The sequence below is a fragment of the Opisthorchis viverrini genome, assembly GCF_000715545.1.
Source record: "Opisthorchis viverrini unplaced genomic scaffold opera_v5_47, whole genome shotgun sequence".
In the NCBI taxonomy this organism is placed as follows: domain Eukaryota; kingdom Metazoa; phylum Platyhelminthes; class Trematoda; order Opisthorchiida; family Opisthorchiidae; genus Opisthorchis; species Opisthorchis viverrini.
In genome coordinates this window covers 923,062-947,711 of record NW_008751702.1, presented here as the reverse complement: position 1 = coordinate 947,711, position 24,650 = coordinate 923,062, and the positions used below count along the sequence as shown (strand labels likewise).

Here is a 24,650-nt window from a genome sequence, read left to right as displayed (position 1 = left end):
GTTCAGTGATTCGCAGCTTTTCGGGGGATNCCTGAACCGCTTAATCATGTTCAGTTTTAAAATATCCACCACTCTGCCACAGCCTCAGCGCTGTAACACGAAATATGGACGACAATTGTGAACTTGGCACCCCCTGTTGTTCAGTGATTCGCAGCTTTTCGGGGGATGATGGAGTAAAATGCTACACTAAATGAAGTGAACTACAAGAAAGACACGATAGGTCGCTTGGCTTAATAAATTATCTCAGGGAACTGAGGAGCACAGCCCCTGGAATTTTTGAGACTTTTAAAAATGAGGTAGAGGGATTGCACTTGACCGACTGACTCATATATGGCAACTGATTCGCAAAAGAGTGTATCTCTCGAAAACTGTCCAATTTAGGTTCAAGTAGAACATGAGGTTGACGGAAACTCGTGGACTGCGCCTACCTGATGAGCCCCAAGAAGGACGAAACCAGTCGTGGGCTGTCGAAGAATTTTCAGCAACCTTATGAGTAGTTTCCTTTATGGCAATCGTTGTTTTTTATGCGTATCATAAATTAATGCGAACTCCTACCAAAGTCAGTCTAATTTGCGAATGAAGGTTTATCACAAGGTATGTGCAAGCTGGTTTTCAAGTAGGGACTTGGGATGGTGAAGATTCTGGGGTTATATGTACCAGATGAGCCACAAAAACGACGAAAGCGGTAGTGGGCTCTCTATTGTTAAAAAACAGCTTCCCTTCCTTACAGGTTGCATTTCGGCAACATGCTCCTTTTAAAGGTGGTTATTTTCCCTTCAGGTCTCTAGGTCAACAGAGAATCATAGTGATAAAAAGCGCAATAATTAGATATCATTTAAAATTCGAAAAATGAACGATTTCTTACGATTCCATCCTGTCTTTAATCCAGACATATACGACAGCTTTTCTTGTGCTGAACTCGAAGCATCAGAACATGTTCTCCTAGTTGCCGAATTGTTGGCATGAGCGCGCTGAGTGGTGAGCTTAGAGGAACGCTTAAAACGCAATTGGTTTGTCCGGTGACAAAAGTTTGCTGTCTGTGGTGTGCGCATTCCATCCTTCTATGAAATCCTTGCTTGTCTCCGTCCTCCATGCCTTTTGTTAGAGCTAGCATGTCCAGAAATGATTTTTTTCCCATCCCAATAGAGTAAATCTTGCGTGCTTCTAAGATTCCTCTGGTAACTTGTCCTCAACAGGCCACGAGCATTCGACTCCCCCCCCCCCAAAAAAAAACTGATTGGAGTTGCCCTCTAAGAAAAGCTGAACTTCCATCCATAGCGTCCACTTGATACATAGCTGCGACATTGCCAGCTATCAGGAAGGTCAGACTCCTGAATGTAACCTCAGAATGCCCGAAACCTACCGCTCTACCAAAATCTCAACAGGAAAGCCGGCAAGCATCCAGGCCAGTCAAAGCAAAAGCTGATGAGTGTCCATGCACGCCAGAGAAGCACGACCGAATATGATCTGTGCTCAGGCATTTCATAGAGGCACAATCGATGTTGATGAGTGTCCACCAACGCCTATCAGACAGCCTGGATCAATGTCAGAAAGTGCTCTTTAAATGGCGCGGGGCCGTTGTAACTTTTTCACTCGCACGCACTCACTCGCTTGTTCGGAATATAACTGTTGTGTTGTGTTCCCTTCTGTGAGTCATTTTTCCGGCAACTAGACACTGGAGCGGGTCAGCAACAGATATCACAGACTGACGAATCAGCAGATATAACGCCAGCTTAGTGAAGATATAGGCTGGACCGACCAGAGCACTCATGGTAGGTTCCTGTCTGCCACAAGGACCTACCACCCTCCTTTTATCATTGAGGCACCTCGAGGCACCCGAAAGCTTTCAGTTTGTAGATTCATTTTCTCCATCTGCTGAAATGACGTCGCGAATGCCGTTGATATTCCTTGCAATGTGGTAGCTGTTTGAAATGCCATGGAAGTATGGATTTTGCTAATGCACTCAGGCCTGTCATGTGTTGCACCCTTGAGTATTCATTAGACATCGGGGGGTGGGTGGGTTGGTAGATTCACCTTTGCTGACGCAGGCTAACGTGGGGCTCAACATCGGTGTTGTGGAGAGTGCACCGTACAAATGACCTTCACAAGATGAGCATATGACGCTAACTATGGCTACAAGAGATGCATTAGTTTTTTGTGGCTATTGTTTCCTATAGAGAAAGTGTGTGACGCAAAGTTCTGCGTAGACACAAGTTGAGCACACCGCTCAACGTCACTTTGATCTGGAAGACTGTTAGCACAACTCTCTTGAGCTGTTACATGCGCATTAGTACTTCTGGATTTTTTGTCTTGTTTTGTTTCATAGGAAGTAAAGATACCTCAAGGATCAAAATAACTGCGAAGTTCGCACTGTGATTTTGTGCTCACCATGTGAGAACAAGCTGCTTCTTGAGTAAGGAAGGTTGTGCATACCCACATCAACCGCTGGTCGGTGATTGCTAAGGTAGATAATTGACAAAGTGTGGGCAACCTATGACCTGAAGTCACATGGTGCCATCTTTTCTCTGTAACTTCTTTTTATGAGTTGAAAAACCTGCTATTTTAGTGTTGCTGCATTGCTCCATAAAGCCCGTCTAGTTGAACATACTACTGTTTTACCATACCACAGCTATTGAGTACTGGTTGTCGGAGCTCTCCACAACAGACTGCTCATTGATTAGAAAAACAGAGCTTACATCTCATTTCATCTTCTCAGGCGTGCCTGAAGATTGTCGCTTAAGTAAATCACAAAGAGGAGTCAACTGTAGAAAATGCTTTCTTAGAGAACAGTAGTTTTTCAAACCTAGAACAAAGATATCGGGAGCCAAAACGGTGAGCAATTCAAAGTATATTTACACTTAGTTGCAACATTATGCAATTGTTGGTTGAGAAGACCTCAGTAGACACATACAGAAACTCCGAAACGATTGTCATCTGTCTCCCAAAGCAATGATTGAAGTGCATCTGCGTGGAAGCGGATAAAAAGTTTGTGTAGAATTTGCGGTCATTCAACTCACTGCAGCTAAATCAAGACAGTTTCAAGACAAATCTTCGACTGGGCAACTAAAAATAGCCTTGGGCTTTGATTAACCTAACTGATGCAAGGAGAGGAAAATGAACTCTATGATTCTGTGAAGCATACATGTGCATGAGAAATCGCAGACTGAGGCGACTAACCGCAGCGAATTCCTGGATATACATGCTTAAAACAGTGGGGTGCGGAAATGCGGAAATATCCTAATATGAGCGAATAAACCTGAAGATTTTACTTTCTAAAACGAGGGCAATATTATCTCTTTTCTTACGGAAGATTGGAAATGTCAACAATGCTGACTGATTGTGACGGTTGACAGAGTATTGTCTGCTTAAACCTCATATTTCTCGCCGAGACTACTTAAATACACAGTGTGACCTAAATTTTTTGCAATAAAGCGACACTGTCATGGCGGCTTTGAAATATGGCGGAGACGGCTGCAATAGTTATGATGTATAAAATGTATTATAAGCTATAATACGTCATGCTGTATGATTAATCTTCATGGTCGTTGGCTTGTTCGCTGAGCTGGGCAAGTTGGTTGCAAACGTTTCATCACCAATCGAGGTGACATCATCAGTGCGTAGTTGTGCGTAGCGGTGGGTTAGTGGTTGTGCACAACGCACAACTACGCACTGATGATGTCACCTCGATTGGTGATGAAACGTTTGCAACCAACTTGCCCAGCTCAGCGAACAAGCCAACGACCATCTGCGCTACCTGAGCTACCGACATTCTCCTCTATTAATCTTCATTTTATGGGTGTTTGGCCGTGCTGAGTTATCCGATCATACACGGTATAACTAGAGCAAAGTTTTCAGTTCTCAGGCTTTCTGAACATGCAGCAGATGAAACCAATCCTGAACCAGTACCGCCCCACGCGTTTCTTAGGGAAGAAAAGCGTGAGACTCGTCAGGTAGACGTAACAAGATTCGATGTTCTGATGTTCAGGTCCCCAGCTCACAATCATGCCCCTCGCACCAATTGGACATTGAACTCAACGGCACACGGCGTACACGAGATTCGTACGTGATCATCAAGCGACAGGATTCTGGTACATTCACCTGATGAGCTTCAACCAGGACGAAAGGCCTGGTGCATCACTTTTATCACCACCGACTCCTGCTGATCTTCAAAGCTCTAAGCAGACGCACGGGCGCATGACGCGTCACAAAAGTCAATAGTATTCAGGCTACTCAGACTGCTAACAATTTGGACGAACAGAGTTAAACCAAACTAAACCAAATCACACAGAAATTACTTTGTCCCAAAAGTAGTTGAAATTTAATGAACTTTCTTCATGGACGTCTATCACCGGTGAGCAGGAATACAGTAAAAATTTTATTATTTCACTCGGGTAAGTAACTGACACCGCGATACTATTTACAATCTTCAGATAAGTTAATTCCCATAAAAGCTGTAGGAGGAAGGTCAGAAGTGATAACTGCATTGCTCAGCTCTCCGAATATTCTCACAAATCTGCAGGTTTGTCATTTAATTCTATTTACGTCATCCCTTCACCGATATACAAACAAAAGAACGGCTTCAGAACCCCATATGAAAACCTTTCTTTGGAAGCGTAACTTGGCACACAGACCTGCGGTTTAACTACTATTGTCATCTATTTTTGAAGAGCATGGTCACAAACATAAAAAGTGAATGCAAGCGATGGATGCGAAGGAGTAACAGGAGAATATGGGAGGAAAGAGAGAAACGTCTCATTCGAAATCATGCCAAGAACAGTTCCAGTCAGATGAGATCAATCCCAACCTCCTCGACACCACGCAGAGGTGGTTCAGCTCACCGACACACAGGCCTGCGGTTTAACTATTATGTCAAAAGACGTCAAATTATCACAACAATTCATCACTAAACTAGTTCTTGTCACGAACTGGTAGCTTGACATGGCTGCATCCATATTTCGACACACTTGCAACTGTTCGAGCCTTCCAACCGAGTGTTTTGTTAAGGCTTGGAAATCAAGATGAAACAACGTTTCATAAATCGGCACTTAATGAATCCCAGGTAGGCAAGATGTACATTTCGTGTTTTTTCTTGACTCCGTGTAGACAGTGCAGATGTAACTCGTTTGTAAATGAAAACTAATTAATATGAATTTATGAACATTTTAGAGTTTGATCATATTGAAACCATTCTATATTTGCAAGAGCACTGAATATCTGAGGCATATTATCCACTAGGCTTTAAATGTTCCATCTTAGCCAGACCAAAGCTGATGATTAACTTTCCTCTGTGCTCAGGAGTAGGAAATATCCACCGTCAAAAAGGCATTCTTGTATACGCGAAAGGGGTTTTTCGTGAAGTGGATTCCCACCGATCGTTTTTTTTCAGGAAAGAAATATGGGGAAGGACAATGACAAAATGATACACTTTCTGCTGATCGCATCTCTTCAGAACTTCAGGCTACCTATATCAGTCTAGCCGGCAACCAATAGTATTCACATGGAGGTGGGTGGAAATCTCGCGCGATGACTTGGGCAGCCAGTTGGAAGTTCATCCTACGGGGGCGTCCCACTAAAGTCCTAATACCATCTTGTCACACTAGATGACTTTCAATTTTAACTGACAGTCCCAGGTTCACCCGATAGATTTCCGAAAGATGCTAGCTGATGCAATGGGCCTGAAGCTTTAGTCACTAGCGCTATCAGGCATATATTCTTCCGCCATTCGAGCACATGCAACAACCGACTTCGGATACGCACAATCTTTGACCAGCTCCACTACTGAGCTAAGTTGAAAAGTCTTGAATTTTTGGGTCACATTTTGATCAAGTTGCAAGATGCGTTCCGTGAATCTCTAATGCCCAGATCTATGGGAATTTTTGCATCCGCTTCTCCTTGTCCACGTTCCCATTTTCAAGTAAGTGAAATTTTTCGAACCTATTCCATTTTATCTATTCGGGGTGGTTCGTGTGTGTTGGCAGTCTGGCATATCAGGTTAGAGATATGCTGATATTATTCTGGTTTGGCTATCCTAATAGTGACAGAGTGCAACTGTCTGTGCAATGCAGTCACGTGGTATGACTCCACGCTTGTTCTACATACCAGGGCCAAACCATATTATGAAACATGATTCTTAAACTTGATAATGTCACTGCTTAGTCTTAGCATATATAGCGTTGGTTTAGTGTCGTGTAGTGATGGGTTGTTGATCAGAGAAACGCTGTCAGGCTGTACGGTGGGAAACAGTAGAGGTTACAAGGTTGTAACGACTGACTGAACCAGACGCTGGATGTACCTCTGTATGTATGGAGGACTGCATGGCAAAAGTGCACGTTATCTGGACAGCTTGTGAGGGAGCGTGTGAAGTACACTGCTAACAAGTGGTCTAAGTCTTCGCACTGGCTTTTATCTCGATTCAGTGCACCACATTACTCACAAAGAGAATAGTGGAGGGAGAAAGCTCTCTACCTCTTCTGAAGGATGGCTTTTTTCAGGGGGACTTATACAGTAGCTTGGCCGACAGGGGTTCTTCGGGAGTGGCTTACCTCCATAGATGTATCTCCGAGAGATACAGACCTTACCAACTCAAGTTACTTAGTAAGTTAGTCTAGCTCGTTCAGTCATTCATATTTGGAAGACTTGTTCGTGACAGTCACAGCTGTGTTCAGACATGTAGCCCTGGTTTAGGTTGAGTGCTTGTGGTCATCAAATCTTCTGTGCTAACCTGAGGTTGATGGGGGTTGTGAGCGTTTCACTGTCCATTTGGCATGCTCCTAATCAGGTCGAAAACAAAGTAGACCTAGGTGCTATGGAGCGAGAATAACGTTTACCTTTCTGTTTGGCAAGATCCAAGCTGTGGATGCTCATAGCCTGAGCGTGTATGAAGCTAGACATCTGTGTATCCAGTCATGTGCACAGCATATATTTCTCACCATCTTATTTTCCGTCCCATCGTTGTCTGCCGAAAAGGGCACAAACAAATTTTCAAAAGAGGGATTTTTAAAGATGTATCCTGGAAACAGCGGTCCTGAACAACATCTAAGTATGCATACTCTCCCTTCATTTAACGAGAAGTTTAATCTTAAGTTGACTAGATAATTTGTCTTTGAGCAAGCCGGGTAATTCTCCTCCCACACGCATCTGAAAGCCCCCTGTGAATTTCTTCTGGAGCGTGTACGGAAAATGATCCGGTCGTGCTTATGACACGTCAATATGAAGATTACTTCAGCGCAGGTGTACACAAACGCAAACATAAAGCACCTGAACTATCAGGTTGGTTGTGAGGCTTCGAGCCACAACTCTACTTTGCTTTATTAGTCAGCATTTTCGCCTGTTAGTTTAGCGTTGCAAATCAGTTTTGGGCAATGCAGAGTTACAATCACAATCCACGCGAATCAAAGTTCACAGTTCGATCGATAGAACAAACAGTAGTTATTTAGGCGGTTGAACGAAAGTGATCTCTGGGATGACTGTACAATATTGTCGCAAACTTCATTTGCCAAGAACTAAGTGGAGGCTGCGAAGCATCAGTATTGAACACTAATGTCATGCTGTGGATGATGATGAATTGTGGGCACCAGGTTTCTTTCTACATAAAACCATTGTTGTAAAGGAACGACCCACGTGATAAACACGTATTTGTGCAAATGTTTGGCTGAAACTTAAACTTCGGGATGGAAGAAAGTTAGTATGCTCGTTGACAGGCGATCCTTCTGTGTCTGACACCCATCAGTATATTCCTTCTCAATTTGAATTGTCTATTGAATTTTTTCCCCGAAATGAAATATGCATTCCACGATGCTTGTTTATTTTAAGGGTCCAATATGAACAAGAATGTGGATTGCATTGTTCTTTTGTGTGATGGTGTTGAATGCCCAAAGAATTCACGTGGGTTGCACCATGGAGTGCAGTGAAAAAAGGGCATTTCTGCCGAAAATTCAGAGAGCGTGTGAGAGAAAATTTTTTTTTCAGCAGCCGTTTCATGCAAACATCTTCTCGTGACTAGATTTAGCCGAGAAGAAGAAATTCCATGCGGTTCCAGTGTGGACTAGAATTATTCATATAGAAACAATGACTTAGCTATTAACGTTTGAAACCTTATTGGCTGAGGAAAAATATGAACAGAATAGGATTTTGAAGTGGTTTGCTGAAGTTGTCGGGATGGAAGCCAGTGGTACATTCCCAGACCTATTGGAAGTACGCCAGTGCATTGTTCCCACCATCGTCATCAACATCATCATCATCATTGCGGAAAGCACGACACCCGTACTGGCTGCGATGCATAAATGCAATTCTTATTGTAACCAGGCAAGTGAGTACTACCACAGTACTTCAGAAGGCCTTACTGCGTAAAGCTGAAGGTCACCAGCATTAGCGGTCTGCGTGTCCAGCGTAATGCCATTAAGCAAGCATCACTGTAGTATGAACCTAGTTTTTCGCAGACACCTCGCTCTCGGTTTCGCGTTTTCGGTGCCCATCCCATTAGCATAGTCAGCAAATTTCCACTACTCTCATCTCGTTGAAGACTTTGTCCGGTAAGTGAAACTAATCTATGCTGAAAAGTCGAGAAGCACTGTACAGCACAGCTTCACCAGAAATCGGAATCTCACGAAATTCCAGGAAGTTTCGAACCCACGACCTTTGTAGTGTGAATCCAACACGCGTTGGTCAATAAGACATCGTAGATATATCTGTGGCACATACAGTGTGGTAGCTATGGTATCAGTAGAAAACAATGTAACGGACTGGCAGTTAGGAAAGAACGCCAATTCAAAGGTTGATGGGCGATGGAGGTGGAGTGACTTTGTGTAAAAGTAGCATGATAACTACTGATGATAAACAATTTCACAAAATATTTGTGATGCACCTGTTTTTCATATGTCACGCACTAATTACTTGCAAAATGAATGGATGTACGGAATCAATATTCACTAAAATTTGCTTCATGAGTAGTCCATCCCCTAAAACTCAGGAAAGTCAAAAAGGGAGTGATGGTCTTTTTACCAGCTTTCTGCTACTTTCCGTAGAAAATTACTTGTAACGCGACGACGGTTGTAGAATACCATAAACGGGAGATTCAGTTGGGTCTCTCATGAAAACCAAATTGATTTGCATATGAGTGTATTTCTCGAAAACAGTACACTTTGGGTTCAAGTAGATCATAAGGTTGACGGAAGCTCGGGGACTGCGCCCACCTGATGAGCCTCAAGAAGGGCGAAGCCGGTTGTTGGCTGTCGAAGAGTTTCCAGCAACCTCATGAAAATATATTGCGATGTCTCGAATATCGTGCCAACTGAAACATGAGGCGGCCTGTGTGCAGCACTTTCAGTTGTGGAATATTATAAACGGGGGATTCAGTTGAATCCATTGTGAAAACCAAAGTGATTTGCAAATGAGTCTACCTCTAGTTTATTCCATCTCAGATGGGTCGGTGACGTATTTGATTTCTACATTTCAGCCATCAAATAAATGGGTGTTTGCCATTCTATTATATCAGAAAGCTCGTCCGACATTTTGAAGATTTATTGTAGTTTATGGACCACCGACGATAACCAATTTCACAACAGAATAACTCTTAACTAAGTTATTTGCGTTGGACCACTCGTTTGTAGCAATCTGAGCCAGACTGACAACTAGTTTGTGCGGTACTAAATTAGGCTCTCAGATCCTTAGAAAATCACAGATTTTGCTGAGCCCATGTGGTGTGACATGTGACGGACTGGAAGATAAATGGAAAGTGGCAGTTTTGACATCAGCTAAACAGGTTTAATCGTACACAATATGCTGTGCGTGATGTGCTGAGCTGACGGACTCATCAGCATTTCCAGTGCTCTATTCCGATTAAAACCCACGTAGTTGGTGATTGTATGATGCGGTGTGTTCGATTTTGGGCGCCAAGAAACAATAACTACTTTGGTTGTCTTATTGTGGCAAAGTTCTAGTTTATAAATAAAAACAACACTGGTAAGGTCGGTTTGTCGTGGTTTACCTAAAAACCTACCGTTCTGCAGTGACAAATGCAGTTTTTGGAAGTCAGCTGATGTACCAGAGAATGAGGCATTGTGATTGGCTATTTCCCGTGTAAACTGATGACATGCGTCACCGTTCGCCTTGCCGACCAATGGGCTTTGCAATTAACAAAAACTCAAATAACCGTTTGCACATGAGCATGGATGTGCGTATACACCCCATGCAGACGTTTCAATAATAAACATTGTTTTTTATTCTCTCACTATGCATACACTGTCACTTGTTCGATTCAAAAATGTCCCCTGTCAAAATGTTGGTGATGATAAGCAGAACATACCTCAAAAAAGCAACAAAGGTTGCCCACTTCATTCAATATGTGAATTTTATTTACTGAGTGCAGTGTTCTTTTCTCGCATCCACTGAAGCGATACCGTTGAAAAATAAATGGCTTTAGTGGTTGCAGTTTTTTCTTGAAAAAACTTGAAGAAGGGTCTAGAAGAAACCGCTGCTCAATTTTCCGTCACATGAATCTCCTACTAGACAAATAAAACAGATGCACTTCGTAAAGGAAACTACTCACAGGGTCGCTGAAGACTTTTCGACAGTCCACGACCTTCTTGGGGCTCATCAGGTAGGCGCAGTCCCCGAGCTTCCGTCAACCTTATGATCTACTTGAACCCAAAGTGCACTGTTTTCGAGAAATACACTCATATGCAAATCAATTTGGTTTTCATGAGAGACCCAACTGAATCTCCCGTTTATGGTATTCTACAACCGTCGTCGCGTTACAAGTAATTTTCTACGGAAAGTAGCAGAAAGCTGGTAAAAAGACCATCACTCCCTTTTTGACTTTCCTGAGTTTTAGGGGATGGACTACTCATGAAGCAAATTTTAGTGAATATTGATTCCGTACGGTCTGTGTGCAGCACAGTTCAGTTGTAGATATCATAAACGAGAGATTCTGTTGAGTAGAAAGCAACGATAAACTGCCCTTGAGCAGGTCACGAGACTACGATATTCCTTAGAATGCTTATAAACTGAAGGAGAATCGAGGTGATTCTGCTTTGTCCAGTATTCACAACTGCCATCTAAACCTTTGCAATGAGTAGCAACTGTCGTTTCATTAGCCTTAATTCATCTTAGCTTCGTTTTGAACAGAATCTCTAGCTAAGCGATGACCGGACATAGCAAGCAGTTTAAGCGAACTTAAACGGTGTCTATTGCATGTAAAGGATAGTTATCCCGGAAAACCTGCTACAAATTGAAGCGAAACGGCGTGAACGAGAAATCGGTAAACTTACGTCATCAAAGGTCTGTGTCTTCCTTCCAGACGATCAGACGACTGACGGTAAATGCATTGATCGCCGTCTTCTGAGGGGGACGTAATGTTGATGTTTGCTTTTTCTACAGGTCAGTGCGAGACTGATAGAAAAAACTAGGACGCAAAGACCGAAGACCACGAGGAAGACAGGAAGGTGGTTCTGCAGGAACAGATCGTTTTCTTCTGCGACTTGAATGGAACAGAAACAGTATGTCAAGTTTGAAGTACTCAAGCGCTTGTTGGGACTTATGTAAGTATCAAACTTGCATGGGAAATAGGCTAGACATAAAGAAGCCGATACGCACCAACCAATTTTAAACTATATTTTCCAGCAAATTGTAGTTGAAGCTTTGTTTCGGGCTGAATTGAAACCAACGTTTCAAGTCTTTTAGTTTTATTACCTTTTGAGGAAAATAACTGAGCATGTTTTGTGAGTCTACCAAAATCTTTTCAGTTGTCTTTTTTTAATCGACACATATTATATCTTCGTTCAACACTAGTGAGTGAATAAACACTCACTAAACTAATAGATTCGTTAATCTCAGACTGACTTCAGCTGTTTCCCAAACTGACCTAACTGGAAGGTTTTAGGTTTATTAGAATGTCCACCATAACTCATTGTCAACTTGATAATTGCATCGTTCTGACGTTGAAACGTTAATCGCAATCCGTAGTTTGGTGAAAAACATGAGACCATAATTCCATCGCAGCGCGGATTTTTGTGAATAGTACAGGATGGAAAAAGAAACGCTATTTTATTTTATAGGTTGCTCGGTTCTCTCCTGCCTGCCCAGTAGAGAAGATTGAAGCTGATTAATAATTTGTATGACTCATGTATTCAGCAGACGTGTATTAGGCAGTGGAGTAAATCTCGTCGCTCTTCATCTATCCCTGTTGATGGGCCCACCCACCATTCAGCCGATCGATAGTGCAGCGGGTTTTGACTATTCAGTAAATCCTCACGTGACTGGTTCGTCGATGTGATCTTGTCTGCTGGTCTCGCCAATGAGATGGCGCTTCCAAAATGAAGAGAAAAATATGTACTGAGTACAATCGTCTCATGTCATACTGAGTTCAATATTGCACCAGCAGAGAGGAGCATTTTTCGCAGACGAGAAAGCTTAAAACTTATTTTTTTCAACAAGGTTGTTTTCCGTCAATAGCCCACAGCATCTGACTATTGTGCGAGTGGTCGCATGCGTTATTGGACCTGTTAGCTGACGTTAAAGACTGAAGGGGTCGTCTTTTCATTCAGCAATGTAACATTAAGAACGAAAGGCATTTTATATGTCCTGTGATGTTCGCTTTTTAGATCCTATGCAGATTTCCGCATTGAGTGATACATATTCTGAAAATAACTTTCAGTTCACATATTAGGTCTACCACCGGTTGATCACTCGTATAAGTATTCTTTAGGATAAGCTACCCCTATGATAAGGTTTTAAACATTTGAAGAGCAGTTTAAGATGCAGGATAGTTTTGGCGCTATTATGAGTAATCCATCTTGGATCAGATAATCTAAGCAGTCTACTGAAAGTGTTTCTCAAGGGAAAATAAGTTGATGGACACTGAAACACATCGTCATCGATGATCGAGTGACTCGCATTGATCTGTCCGCTGATCTCATCTTTTTCAAGGTTGCTGTTTGTCCTTGTTCAAAATTTCATGACGGTAAACTACACACTGTACTCAATGTAAATTTACTAATTTGACCTCCTGACTGATTTAGTAGTGCCAAACTGATATATGCATCATGCCATCCGATATCTGCAGGCAAACCATTATTTTTGACACGGGCTGTAGGCCGAAATCAAATTCAGTTTTCCCATTATCGAACTTAGGACGATTTTATCGTCAGGGTAATTTTTATGTTTGACTCGTGATAAGAAGAGATGAAAATGACCCATTTCTCTTAACAGAACCTTAACGTATTTGCAACAAATTTTCCTATTGTTTCTAGGCTACATCTTTGCTTTTTTGTGCTTGTTAAATGCCGAAAAGTTTATATCGGTTCTTCTTGGTCAAAATGAAGTCTGACTTATTTTAGCTGAAATAAAATTCAAATTTTGGTTAAACTACTAAAACTACTCACCTGAAAGTGTTGGCATATTGGGAAACTTCAGAAATTGGCGCTGTAATGAGAAGGGAGAAGAATCAATGTCATCTGGCATCGAGTTTGAGGAGCGACATGCTCTATCTAGGTTCTTAATGAGAATGGGCTGTTGAAAAACAACTGATTCAGTCAAACGGTTTGTAGTCGAACTTCTATCTGAGTCCCAGTAGCAAAGGAAGTGCAGGTGAAGAAGAAAACGTCTTCAAGCGGGGTCATCTCGGAATCTTGCATCAATTTTTCAGACTCTGGGAAGGGCAATGGATCTTGGTAACCTTTTGAGTTACGTTTGTTTAATACTTTTCCAAAATAAACCCTTGCCTAATTTTCTTATGTATCTTCCTGAAAGATGTCTTCCAAGATTTTAATTAAAATTTATTTGGACGCTAGAAAACATCTTTGCCCAAGTTAACCTTTCCTTTTCTGCTAAGAAATGAAATATATGGATGAAACACTAACAAGCCCAGTGGGTGGCTGTACACTCCTTAGTGTTGTCTCTGACCTTATCAAAACCAACTCAGATTCCTGGTCCTCGGCGTTGATAAACTGAAACTTCTCAACCCCTTAACATTAGACTGATAAAATTGTCCACTTGAGACGATTTTCAAAGTTACTGAATCTTAAGCAAGCTCAGTGGCCCGCCAAGTGACGACTTTCTGGAAGGACTAGTCCTCCTTCCAAACTTCTTATATTTCGTTTCATGAAGAGACACTCATGCTTCACATGGCCAAGTAACCCGATAATTTTGGGTCATATCTACATTTCATTTGATCTCTCTGAATAGCGCCCGTATTGCAGGCAAAAACGACCAGTTTGTTCGTTATGTGGTGCCCGACAAACAGCTTATTTTGGTGTCACAGAGGATAGGTAATCTACCAACCCACAGCTCAGTATCAGAAAAATTGCCAAGACATTATACGGGACAGTAAGAAAGCTCAGAAACATCACTGTGTGGCACGACACAGATGAGAAATCCGGGCAGGACTGAGGGAAGAAGTGAAAGTCTCCAGAAAGGAGGGGTTTGTTATAAGTTACTTTAGCAACAAAAAGTCGAAATGGATATTGTCGGTTCCAGATAATCATGTATGGCCATGCAACTAGGCCATATTGTTACAGCTGTTGGATGTTGCTGCCTTCAGTGCATTGATGTGCCACACTGAGTCGCTGATAAGGTGGAAATATTCTGTGACTAGTTCGGATCCCAGAGGAGGCTGTCAGTATGATCATAAAACATGAGTCACCATATTGATGTAACACCCTACTCATAAGGTAGCTGAAAACTCTACGATAGCACACGACCGGTTTTGGATTTCTTAGGTCTCATTTATTAGGTGCAGTTCCAGAGTTCCCGTCAACCTCATGTTCCATTTGAACCCAAATTGCATGAAATTTGACAAGTAAACTCATTCGCTTTACCAATTTGTTTTCCATGGCAGACTTGCCTGGAAACCAGCTGAATCTCTCCCCTATGGTATTCATTTTCGGAGGGTTTTCAGCAACTTTAGGAGTGTCCTGTTACGTCTGTACAATGTATTGCGATATCACGAATATCATGCCAATTGAAACATGAGGTGGCCTGGTGCAGCACATTCATTTGTTTAAAAAAACATTATAAACGAGGGATCCAGCCGGAGTTCAGGTGAGTCTGTCTTGAAAGCTGGATCGGTAGACAAATGAGTGTATTTGTAAAAAAATCAGTTTTTTCCCGAAATTAATGAAACTCTTGATTGTTCAGTGATTCGTACGTAACCGCGTCTTTAGGGCATAAAATTTGTCGCTATTACCAATTTTTTCGCAAGACATGCACAACACAGCAAATCTATGATTCTGGCAGTTTAATTTAGGCTCCCGTTAATTGCAGGTACTCCTTATTAATCGGGACCCACAAGAAAACACTCACCATATGCTTTCATGATCCGTTGGGGCGAGATGGCTCAGTGGTTGGAGCGCTAATTTACTAACCGAAGGGTCCGTGGTTCGTACCCGACCTCTACATCTCGACTCGTTCTGTCTAGGGTTGGGCAACCTGGTATTATCGCAGCCCTCGTGCTCACTCCTGGTGGCATGGCAGCTAGGCACCGGAAGGGTGTTGCAGCTGAACGATTCATGACCTGTTATATTCATTTAGCTGCGATAGTAACTTTGGGAACGGTGAGCATGGTGTGTCGATTTTAATCGGCCTTTGTAGATTAAGGTTTTGTGACTGTTTGGCGCAGTCTGTAGAACCTATCATGCCTTTATCCAAATGTTTCCTGCTGTTGTTGGACTGGTCCACTACGCGCTGATTTATGTGTAAAAATTTGTTCCTAGTGAGCCGGTCCACCTTGAAAGGGGATTGGATCATGCAGATCGTTAGTTGAAGAGGGTAGAGTGGCACGAAATATTTCTACAATCTTGTGCCTTTCGTTTTGAAAGGTGCTCTGTCAAGAAAGGTTATCCTTCAGGTAGATGGCCAGAAAACGGCTGGCTTCTAGTAAGTGACTCTGAATTTTCTACATATCGGTGGTGCTGCTGCATGGTGCATTCCTTCGGTAGTGTATCAGGTGATGACGTCCAATTCAGAATAGACCCCAAACGTCCACTTATATTCAACGGTGTCACAATTTCAAACACATGTTGCGCAGCCATCTTCCCTATTCACTTTCTGATCTTGGAAATTTTCAAAACGTGGTGTTGCCCTTTAGGAGATTATCCTCTAAGCAGACACTGGTCTCAGATTTTTTCGCCATTATAAGAGAGGCTACCTCCCAAAGTAGCTGCTACCGAGAATAGCGTAGCCAGGTGGTTAACGTCAGAAATTATATTTGAGCATGTAAATCATATCGTAATGCAAACGGGGACATAAAAAAACTAACAATTGCCCACATGATAGCCACATAATTGAATACCAGTAATGTTGTTGAAACAACGCAAGGTTCACTTTAGACGACAATCCCAAGATGCCACAAGTCAACCGCTGAACTGTCAACTCCATGGAAACGACCTACAAAAGGCACATTCAAGAGAACTTAAAATATGGCGAAGTGAAGTTGTGCCTTCCCTGGTGCATCATCGTACTGACTATGATCAATGATTTAAAAAGTTCTAATCGATGGATCCTTTCGATCATGCCCGAAGCACCGGTCTCGCCAACACTACGTGGAGTTACTTGGGAAGTTTGGGTCTTCTAGGGTACGAGTCAAACTGGTTCCGGGGAATGCGGCCTTTGATGTATAAACAGCTTTTAAGTTGTGTTGCTTGGATGATCATGTGCTCACGCGTGGACTGTATGAGTTGCTTTCATGCAGGGAGAAACTAGAATAAACCGTAAAAGTTGAGGTAAAGAGCGCACAACAACGACAACCAGACGAATTATTGGTAGCTTTTACAAAAAGTGTTCTGCATTTCGAACTGCTTCGTTTCCTAAACTTATCGCCTTTCTTGAGAAACATCAAATGTAAGTATATTGAAAAGTATTCATTCAAAATCAATGAATCAGAGTCTACATTGTCCAAGATTCTTGAAGGAACACTACAGTTGAGGTTGCTCAAAACTCTTTGACAAGCCATTATCAGTTCCACCCTTCTTGGGACTAATTGGGTAGGCGGAGTTTTCGGCTAAATTACGAGGGTATCCTAGTAATCTCTTACAAATAGGGTTTAAGGAGGATATAAGGTTGACGGACACTTCGGGATCGTGCCTAAGTGATGCACACAACACTGTTAGCAGATACCGTGCTTGCACTATTCGGTACAAGTCATACCCGACTAACACTGCTACTGCCCAGCGCCCCATCGATCGCGCGTGCCCTGTGTCACAAAGAACTTAACTGCTCAACACCATTACGAATCACGCTAAATATCCATGCGCGACGAATAGGAGCAATATCTAATTTTTGCGCAGAATTTCTTCAGACATGATAGAAGAGACCTCGAACGAAGGGAATTTCGCCCTCTCCTGCGGAAAGAATTTATACTAAGCTGTGGTTGACAGATTTGTCGGGTAAATAACCCTTCAGAGAGAGAAAACTCAATTGGAATCACAACGAAACAAACCTTTGATCACGAATTCACGATAAGACAAAGACTAGGGGTAGCTTTAGGCTTTGAGAAGCTACAGCAGTACCCCCTGCGATTTTCAAGGCGGAATCTGTGAACCGAACCTGAAAGCGTTCGGCCATTTTTCAGGAAGTAGGCACAAAAACACCTACTTGCAGAGAATAAAGGATAACCGAACGGATATCTGCTTTTGTCAAGAAGCTTGGAGCAAAGTGTGAGCATAGAAATCAAACGAAGTCTCCTGTTAGTCTGCAAGAGACCAAAATTTACACCATTATAGTACCAGGTCGACAATCTGAATTGAAACGGAAAGACAGATTGGGGGATCACACTGTAACCCACTAAATTTGGAACGGTCTCGGTTTGCTGTATTGTAAGCAAAATACCTATTGGCTACCCTCTTGAAGACTCACCAGTATCCCGCAGCGGAACTCTCCCTGCGCTCAGTAAGAATGTGAATATCCAAAAACTGAAATTAGCTTCCACATGCGGTAGGTTTAACTTTGAAAACCCAATTAGATCCAACGCGTATCCGTTCCTATTAGTTCACTGTGTAAATAGGTTATCGATTGCACATGTTTGTCTAACTGAGAAAGGTACATGTCAGTTTGTTATAGGCGAATGCTTGCCGTCTGTCGGCTTTTGATTGTATGCAGACTATACTGACCGCCTTAAGATCCAACGGAGCGAAAGTTCATGTATGTATTCCAAAACTGCGAAATAAGTTAGATTTACTCCACGGTCCCACGGCCACTGAGAAACGTCTAGTCACGAGTAATTGTCAGGTATACGACTAATAGACCAATCTGTTTTGTTCATCTTAAGCATAGTCACGCATCAGTGGAATTACGTACGTGAGACAGCGATAAAAAACAGACCATCGCCATCATACACATGAGATGTAAAATGACAGATATCGTCAGGACATTAACCTTATCGCTCTGTGGTATCGCGATACACCACGCGAAATGCACCAGGAGTTCTGACGAATGGAAATGAGTTGGTTTTAGGTTGCGTAGGTATCAGAACAGAGCTGGATAAGGGGAGTTCTCGATAGATTATAGCGTGCTGAGATTTGGAGTTTTCGTCCTGTCAGAGAACCCAGTCTATCATGAAATTCCGAAAAAGCACTACTGTACAGCTGTTTTCTCCTTATTGGAAATCATCGACAATGTATATCTCGCATGACGCCGGGGAGTTCTGATTCCATGACTAGTACGTTGGGCAATTAGCTGTTTGGCCAAGTGCGCTCGATCAGCAGTGTGACGAATTGACAGTTGAACAGGGTAGAACGTCACTCATCCTTCAATCAGAGAAACCACAACAAATGGTCACGTTGATTGTCTCCTTGAGTGACGGCTTCCCGGACGGGAGTCTCACTCAACTTGTGAAGTATTCTTACTCTGAACTCATTATAGATCGATGATATTGTGAGCAAAGTTGAGATCTTCCTGTTGGCATTTCATACGGCAGATGATTCCAAATAGGGACGACACAGCTGTACAATGCTCCTGGGCTTTTCAGCATGGTTTGGCTTCACTTACTGGACGAATTCCCAATTAAAATTGTAGTGTGGATTATATCTGGGATTAGCAACATGATGGTAGTAATAACAAAAAAACTACAAAAATGCGAAAGCCAAAGGACTTTAGTGTTTGGTAATCAAGCACAACAGTAAAAGCTGCCTGAAAAAGATGTTTTCAGAGGTTGAAGAAGAAAAAAATCATGTAGTGGCTTGATGTCACATCACTACCCAGTTCAGTCAACCACATCCTCACCGGAAAAAATGACGCAATAACTTTAAATAAAAACAATAAATCATTCAGCTGTAGCACCCTTTCGGTGCCTAGCTGCCATGCCACACGAAGGAGGCACGAGGGCTGGGATACTGCCAGGTTGCCCAAGCGTAAACAGGGGAAGTCGAGAGGCAGAGGTCAGGTTCGAACCGCGGACCTTCCGGTCCGGTCAGTAATGCTCTAACCACTTGGCTCATTCCGTCTCCACACAATAACTTTGGACTAATTCGAACCCGGAACCATGAATGCATACTTTAGTTTTGATGGACCAATATCTCAACACCGATAGGTATCAACAACATCAGGACGATTTACCACTGAATCGACAGTGCAGAAATTAGAGCGCGTGATACTACTAACCAACAGTCCGAAACGGCAGATCTACGCTTTCGTCACCATGAGATGAGGTTCGTTTCACAATACACACGAACTTTTCACCGTTACGTTTAAGGATATCAGTTTCACAATCCAACCGGAAAAGAACTACTAGCTACCGTTCCTGAAGGTTTAGTGAACGGAAACACTGTGGGACTCTTTCACTCTGTGCTAGTAAACCAGAAAGGGTCACATACGGATCATATACTGAACTACAACGGATACCATCCAATGGACCACAAAAAAAGTCGCATTGAAACCCTATTCTAGAAGTCGGGGCAGGACCACAGAGTTAAGGAAGGAGGAAGTGAGCCCTCTATTCAAATATTGCCAGATGATGGATAGTAAAAAAATGTCAGATGATGATTGGGTCAAAAAAGAAACAGTTTATTCCACATGCCGAATATCACTTTACGGTTACTGATTTCAGGAAAAAGGGACAACGTCGCCAAAAACAATAGGGGGAACATGGTGTATCAAATTCCTTGCATCAACTACAACGAGTCCTATTTTGAACAAACCGAGAGAAACTGTGTACACGAACAAAAGAACACAGTGTGGCCTTCAGAGGACATGACTTTCTATGCCTAACCCCCATTAAAGAAAACGAAGATCACAAAGTCGATCTGGAAGACGTGAAAACCTTGCATGCGGAGGCACGAGACACAGAAGGGAATTTTCGGGAAACATGGTATTCTACCAATGGATTTCAATGATAAAATTTTTGAATCATTTTCAATTTGTGCACTACCAGGTGCAAAAGACCAACTCCTCGATCGGAATGCGCGGAGAAAGTTGAATTTAGGATTAATAGAGCAAGAAACAGGAGCTATCTAGGAGTCATGTCAACGAAGGTCACAAAGTGAAGACCATGGAGATCAAGAACAGAGGTCACTCGAGCCCCGACGACAGCAAGGGAGGCCCAGGTCAAGGGTCGCGTGGTAACCGGCCAGTCAGGACAGAGGATAACAGACCAACCAATAGAAACTCTCGACCGAATAACCAATCGTACCTCAAAATCAGCTCTGACTAGCAGCGTGTTTATTGATACACATGGATCGTCACTCAGAGCATAGCAACGGAGGCACTGCACGGCACTGTTCCGCTCTGTAACAGCGTACTAATAGCGTCATTTCGACTGCTAATCAAACGTTTGTACCCAAGTTGCCCAATTCAGCGAATGAGCCAACGACTAGCTATGCTACCAGAGCTGCCAACATTCTCCTAAAAATCCATTCGGTTAATATTTCCATGAATTCGGTGTTTACGCAATGCATACATAATGCGCTGCCTAGAGGCGCATATGATGCAGCGATTTGTCACATGCCCTACTCGCGACTTACTAACTGAACTGCACTCAATTGGGTGAAATCACTCCTCGCAATCTTCTTCGCACCTAAAAACACTGCCAGCCAACTTCAGGGACACTGGTAGGGGTTTAGCATCTCTCGGACGAATTCAGTTGCCTTAAGACGGTATGGGTTTAAATTGCCAAGCCCAAGGCAACTAAAATCGACTCAATCATCCCAGCTGTCATAGAGTATACTAATCCAGACAAATGCATAAAACTTATGAGCGACATCCCCGTGTGATATTCAACTAAAGTGTTCCACTCTGGGAGAACAGGGTACAAAACCCGATTTCCCCCAACCCATCAATCGTAAGTGTCAGTCATCCACATTGACCAGCAAGAGATTTTAACTAACATTCAGCTTTGCATAAATGGACTATTCGCAGGAGGTTTTGCCTTTTGGTTTTCTGCCTACTCTAAAACTCGGACAGCCGGGTAAGTTATTTACTTGATCCGAAGAAACTTTTGCGTCAGAAGAGAGTAGTTGAACGGCAATTACGTCATCGAGCAGTTATCAAATTTCTCCGAAATGTTTGCTTCTTGAGGGATTCCAACCATCTCCCAACTGACTGAAAACATCGCAGACCATACAGCACATCCTAAAAGGGAAGCGTGGGAAACACGTGAGTATATTCACACCTGTGTCATACTTCACCATATAGGCCCACTTCATTGCGAATTTGAACACAGGTCACGGCGTGTACCTGAAAAATTTACGGTAATCTGGGCAGTAGAAAAGTGCAGCTAGTTTCCCAGGAAACCGGAAGTTTGCACGCGAACTCTAAAACACATTCAACGGACAAAACTACCGCAGAATAGAACAAGAAACCAAGTAACCGGTATTGGTTACTTGCCGAACAGACGTTTCATCAGCTGAGCACTCACGTCACACGCTGACAGTGATACCCCACCGCTCTGTTCAGTGGACCAACTGTTTGTATACATCGGTACCAGCAATAAACCTTGCATCTCAGTGCCTGACTTTTCGGCTGCATTCATAGTATTTGCATAAGCAGTCAATATAATTTAAATCATCATCCTGCTATGTTAATTCAAGCCGGTGTGAAGTGAGGCTGATCGATTTTTACGCCATAAAGTTGGTGATGATGATAGCCTGTCGCATATTTTCAACTTCTACTTTCGGTGTAAACCCACATGATTAATCTGGAACCAGCAAGCTCACATATCCTTCAGATAACTGCTGTAAATTCATTTGGTCCAAAGATAGCGAAATCATACTCAGCGATAGTTGAATCACAAGAAGCTCTGATACGTCCCACAAAAGCGCAGTTAGGAATTTTTGGGTACCGTTGCAATATGCGTGGCGCTATCACCCGGAACACCGGTGCAAGTTTTATGCTTTAGTCATTAACCCATTCATTACAACGAACTCGGTGTAGCTGCATAACAGTTCCGTGTAGCAGAAAGCTCTGGTGATGGAAGTATATTTTAACTTTTCTAGGCTCAGTTTCAAAATAAAATTCGAGAGGTAAAGTAAATGCGACTTGAAGACTACTGTCCAGGAGTTCGACTTCAAAGACTGGCGATTTTTTTCGCTCACAGGCAATATTAATGCAGTGCCACATTTCAGAAAAACCTGTTCTACAGGTGAGCTCAATCGTTCGTAAGGCTATGGGGAAAATTTTAAACACGAAATCAAAGTAGGTACCATGGTAGCAGTAAAGAAAATAGTGATATCGGTAAGTTTCCCCACTAGGGAACCAAATGATCAGCAATCTGAAAGCCTGCAGTTTTCGGTGATAAACCACTGACAAAAAGTGGACAGGAATTTTGATGTCGCTGGTACTTGAAAGATCTCGGAACCGATTAAAGCAGGTGGGGACTTCAACGAGAAAAGATCGCAGCACGTTGCCTTATCCTAATAGTATTAGTAAAAACAACCATCGTTGGGCATATCTTTGTTTGACTGTTTAGTTGTGCATATATTTCTTATCTGTGGAAGTCAACCAATTTTGAGTTTGACTGCCGCTCACGCAACTTTGAATATTCGGTCAAACTTTGTTAAACGAACATAATTCTAGTGCATTTGGAAAAATTTCGAAGTTGGAGAAGATGTTAAGATCGACCTCTCGGATACGATGAATTTCGCCCGATTAATCGAATATATGTTACTAAGAACACTTTTCTTTTTGAGGAAGGCGCCTACTACACTGGAACGTGAAGAAACCAGCAGTATTTCGTTGTTCAATATAGAGCCACAATGTCATTACGCTTGGGCCGGCTAAGAGTTAGTAACGGGAGTCTTCGAGTTCGTCCACCTATTTTGTTCTTTCATGATCTACAGACTCGAAGACGACAACAAATCTAGCTATTTACACACCGTTGGCATCACTGCATCCACACAAACGCCTTCACTGTGAAATACTTATTAGGAGATACAATCACATCGATTGCCACGCAACTGCTTGCGGCCAACACCGCCTGATACTTGTGGAGTGTGGTCACGCATTCTCGCGTGAGATGTTAACGGAAGGCTGAAGTACAAACCAGGCACCATGGACGCTAGCTTTGGGGTAAGCAAGTCTTTCTATAATCTTTGGAACCATATGAAAAGTTTCTATTAATGACATAGGTACATTAAATCCAACATTTCGCACAGCTTTGATGACACATGATTCATAAATAAACGGACAGCGTCTGCAGTCGCCCATGTTCAGCTTATATTTGACAGCACTGGTCGTTGTGGAATTCGAAGTCTTTGGAAACTGTGGGGATCGTTCGGATACGATATCGATCAACGTTCACATGCCCACTCTTTATTTTTAAAATAGTAACAGCACTGACCTTATATACCTACTTGGACTACTCTTTTCCTGTTGTGGCGTGGACATCCATAGGAAGAGAACAACAGTGGACCAAAGTGTTACGCATTGACGATGTTTGCTCGTATGCTGACAAAACGTTTGCAAGTCAATAGTCAAACTTGGCGAACAGATCAATAGTTCAGCACTACCAATATATACCCCAGTTTCCACTGTTGCACACGGTTCAGTTGAGTTCTCCCGAAGTAAATAGTGTAGGAGTAGCGCGACTATCCCATGTATGGTCGTAAAACACGTCGTAAAGAGACTGGCCACTTCCGTTGAGTGACACTCTGCTCGTCCGCTTTTCGCGTTGGAAGATGTTTGTGGGACACTAACAGCCTCTTGTACGTAGAGCTGTTCAGTGGACATGGCTCTGATAAACGCAGTGTTTCGCCCCTCTTGGTTGAGGACGAGAACAACTCGTGACTTGTCGCTTAGAAGTCGGGCTACTTTGGTAGCCGTACATTAACCATTGCTTTCTAGTGGTCAAGACTGATGAGACGTATCGTCTGCCTGTCTTGGTTCGAGCGTCCGGACACTATTTTGGCCCGCGTGCAACCACGAACTGGACGAATACGAACATTTTTATGCTAAATTGACCGTCATGTGGTGCCATCAGCCGACCCCATTTACTCTCTCTACGCAGCGAGGCAGGCAAACGAAATCAGGCTACTTGCACGGAAGTGATTTAGTCGGCGGCATGAATTTGTGATCTCAGTTGCCTGGACATATGCCCTCTAGCTGACTGATACTTGTCATTGAGGTCGGTCGACCCAAGTCTCTGTCATGAATCTGTCGTGATGACCCCGTCGACAGTGACGTATCAGGTGACTCACAGTGAATTCGAAAAACGAATGATCGCACAAAGA

At 42.8% G+C, this 24,650-nt stretch overlaps 1 protein-coding gene across 1 annotated transcript in view; it reads right to left on the bottom strand.

Moving 5' to 3' along the window:
• Positions 1-324: 324 nt before the first annotated feature.
• The window catches only part of T265_03295 (hypothetical protein), a gene marked incomplete at both ends in the record, with an annotated part of 26,433 nt that continues 2,107 nt past the window's right edge, over positions 325-24,650 (bottom strand). Inside the window, 4 exons of the mRNA XM_009167741.1 lie at positions 325-486; positions 2,912-2,964; positions 13,380-13,419; positions 19,299-19,482. Coding sequence (XP_009166005.1) covers positions 325-486; positions 2,912-2,964; positions 13,380-13,419; positions 19,299-19,482 — 439 coding nt within the window. The remainder of the gene's footprint in view (positions 487-2,911; positions 2,965-13,379; positions 13,420-19,298; positions 19,483-24,650) is intronic.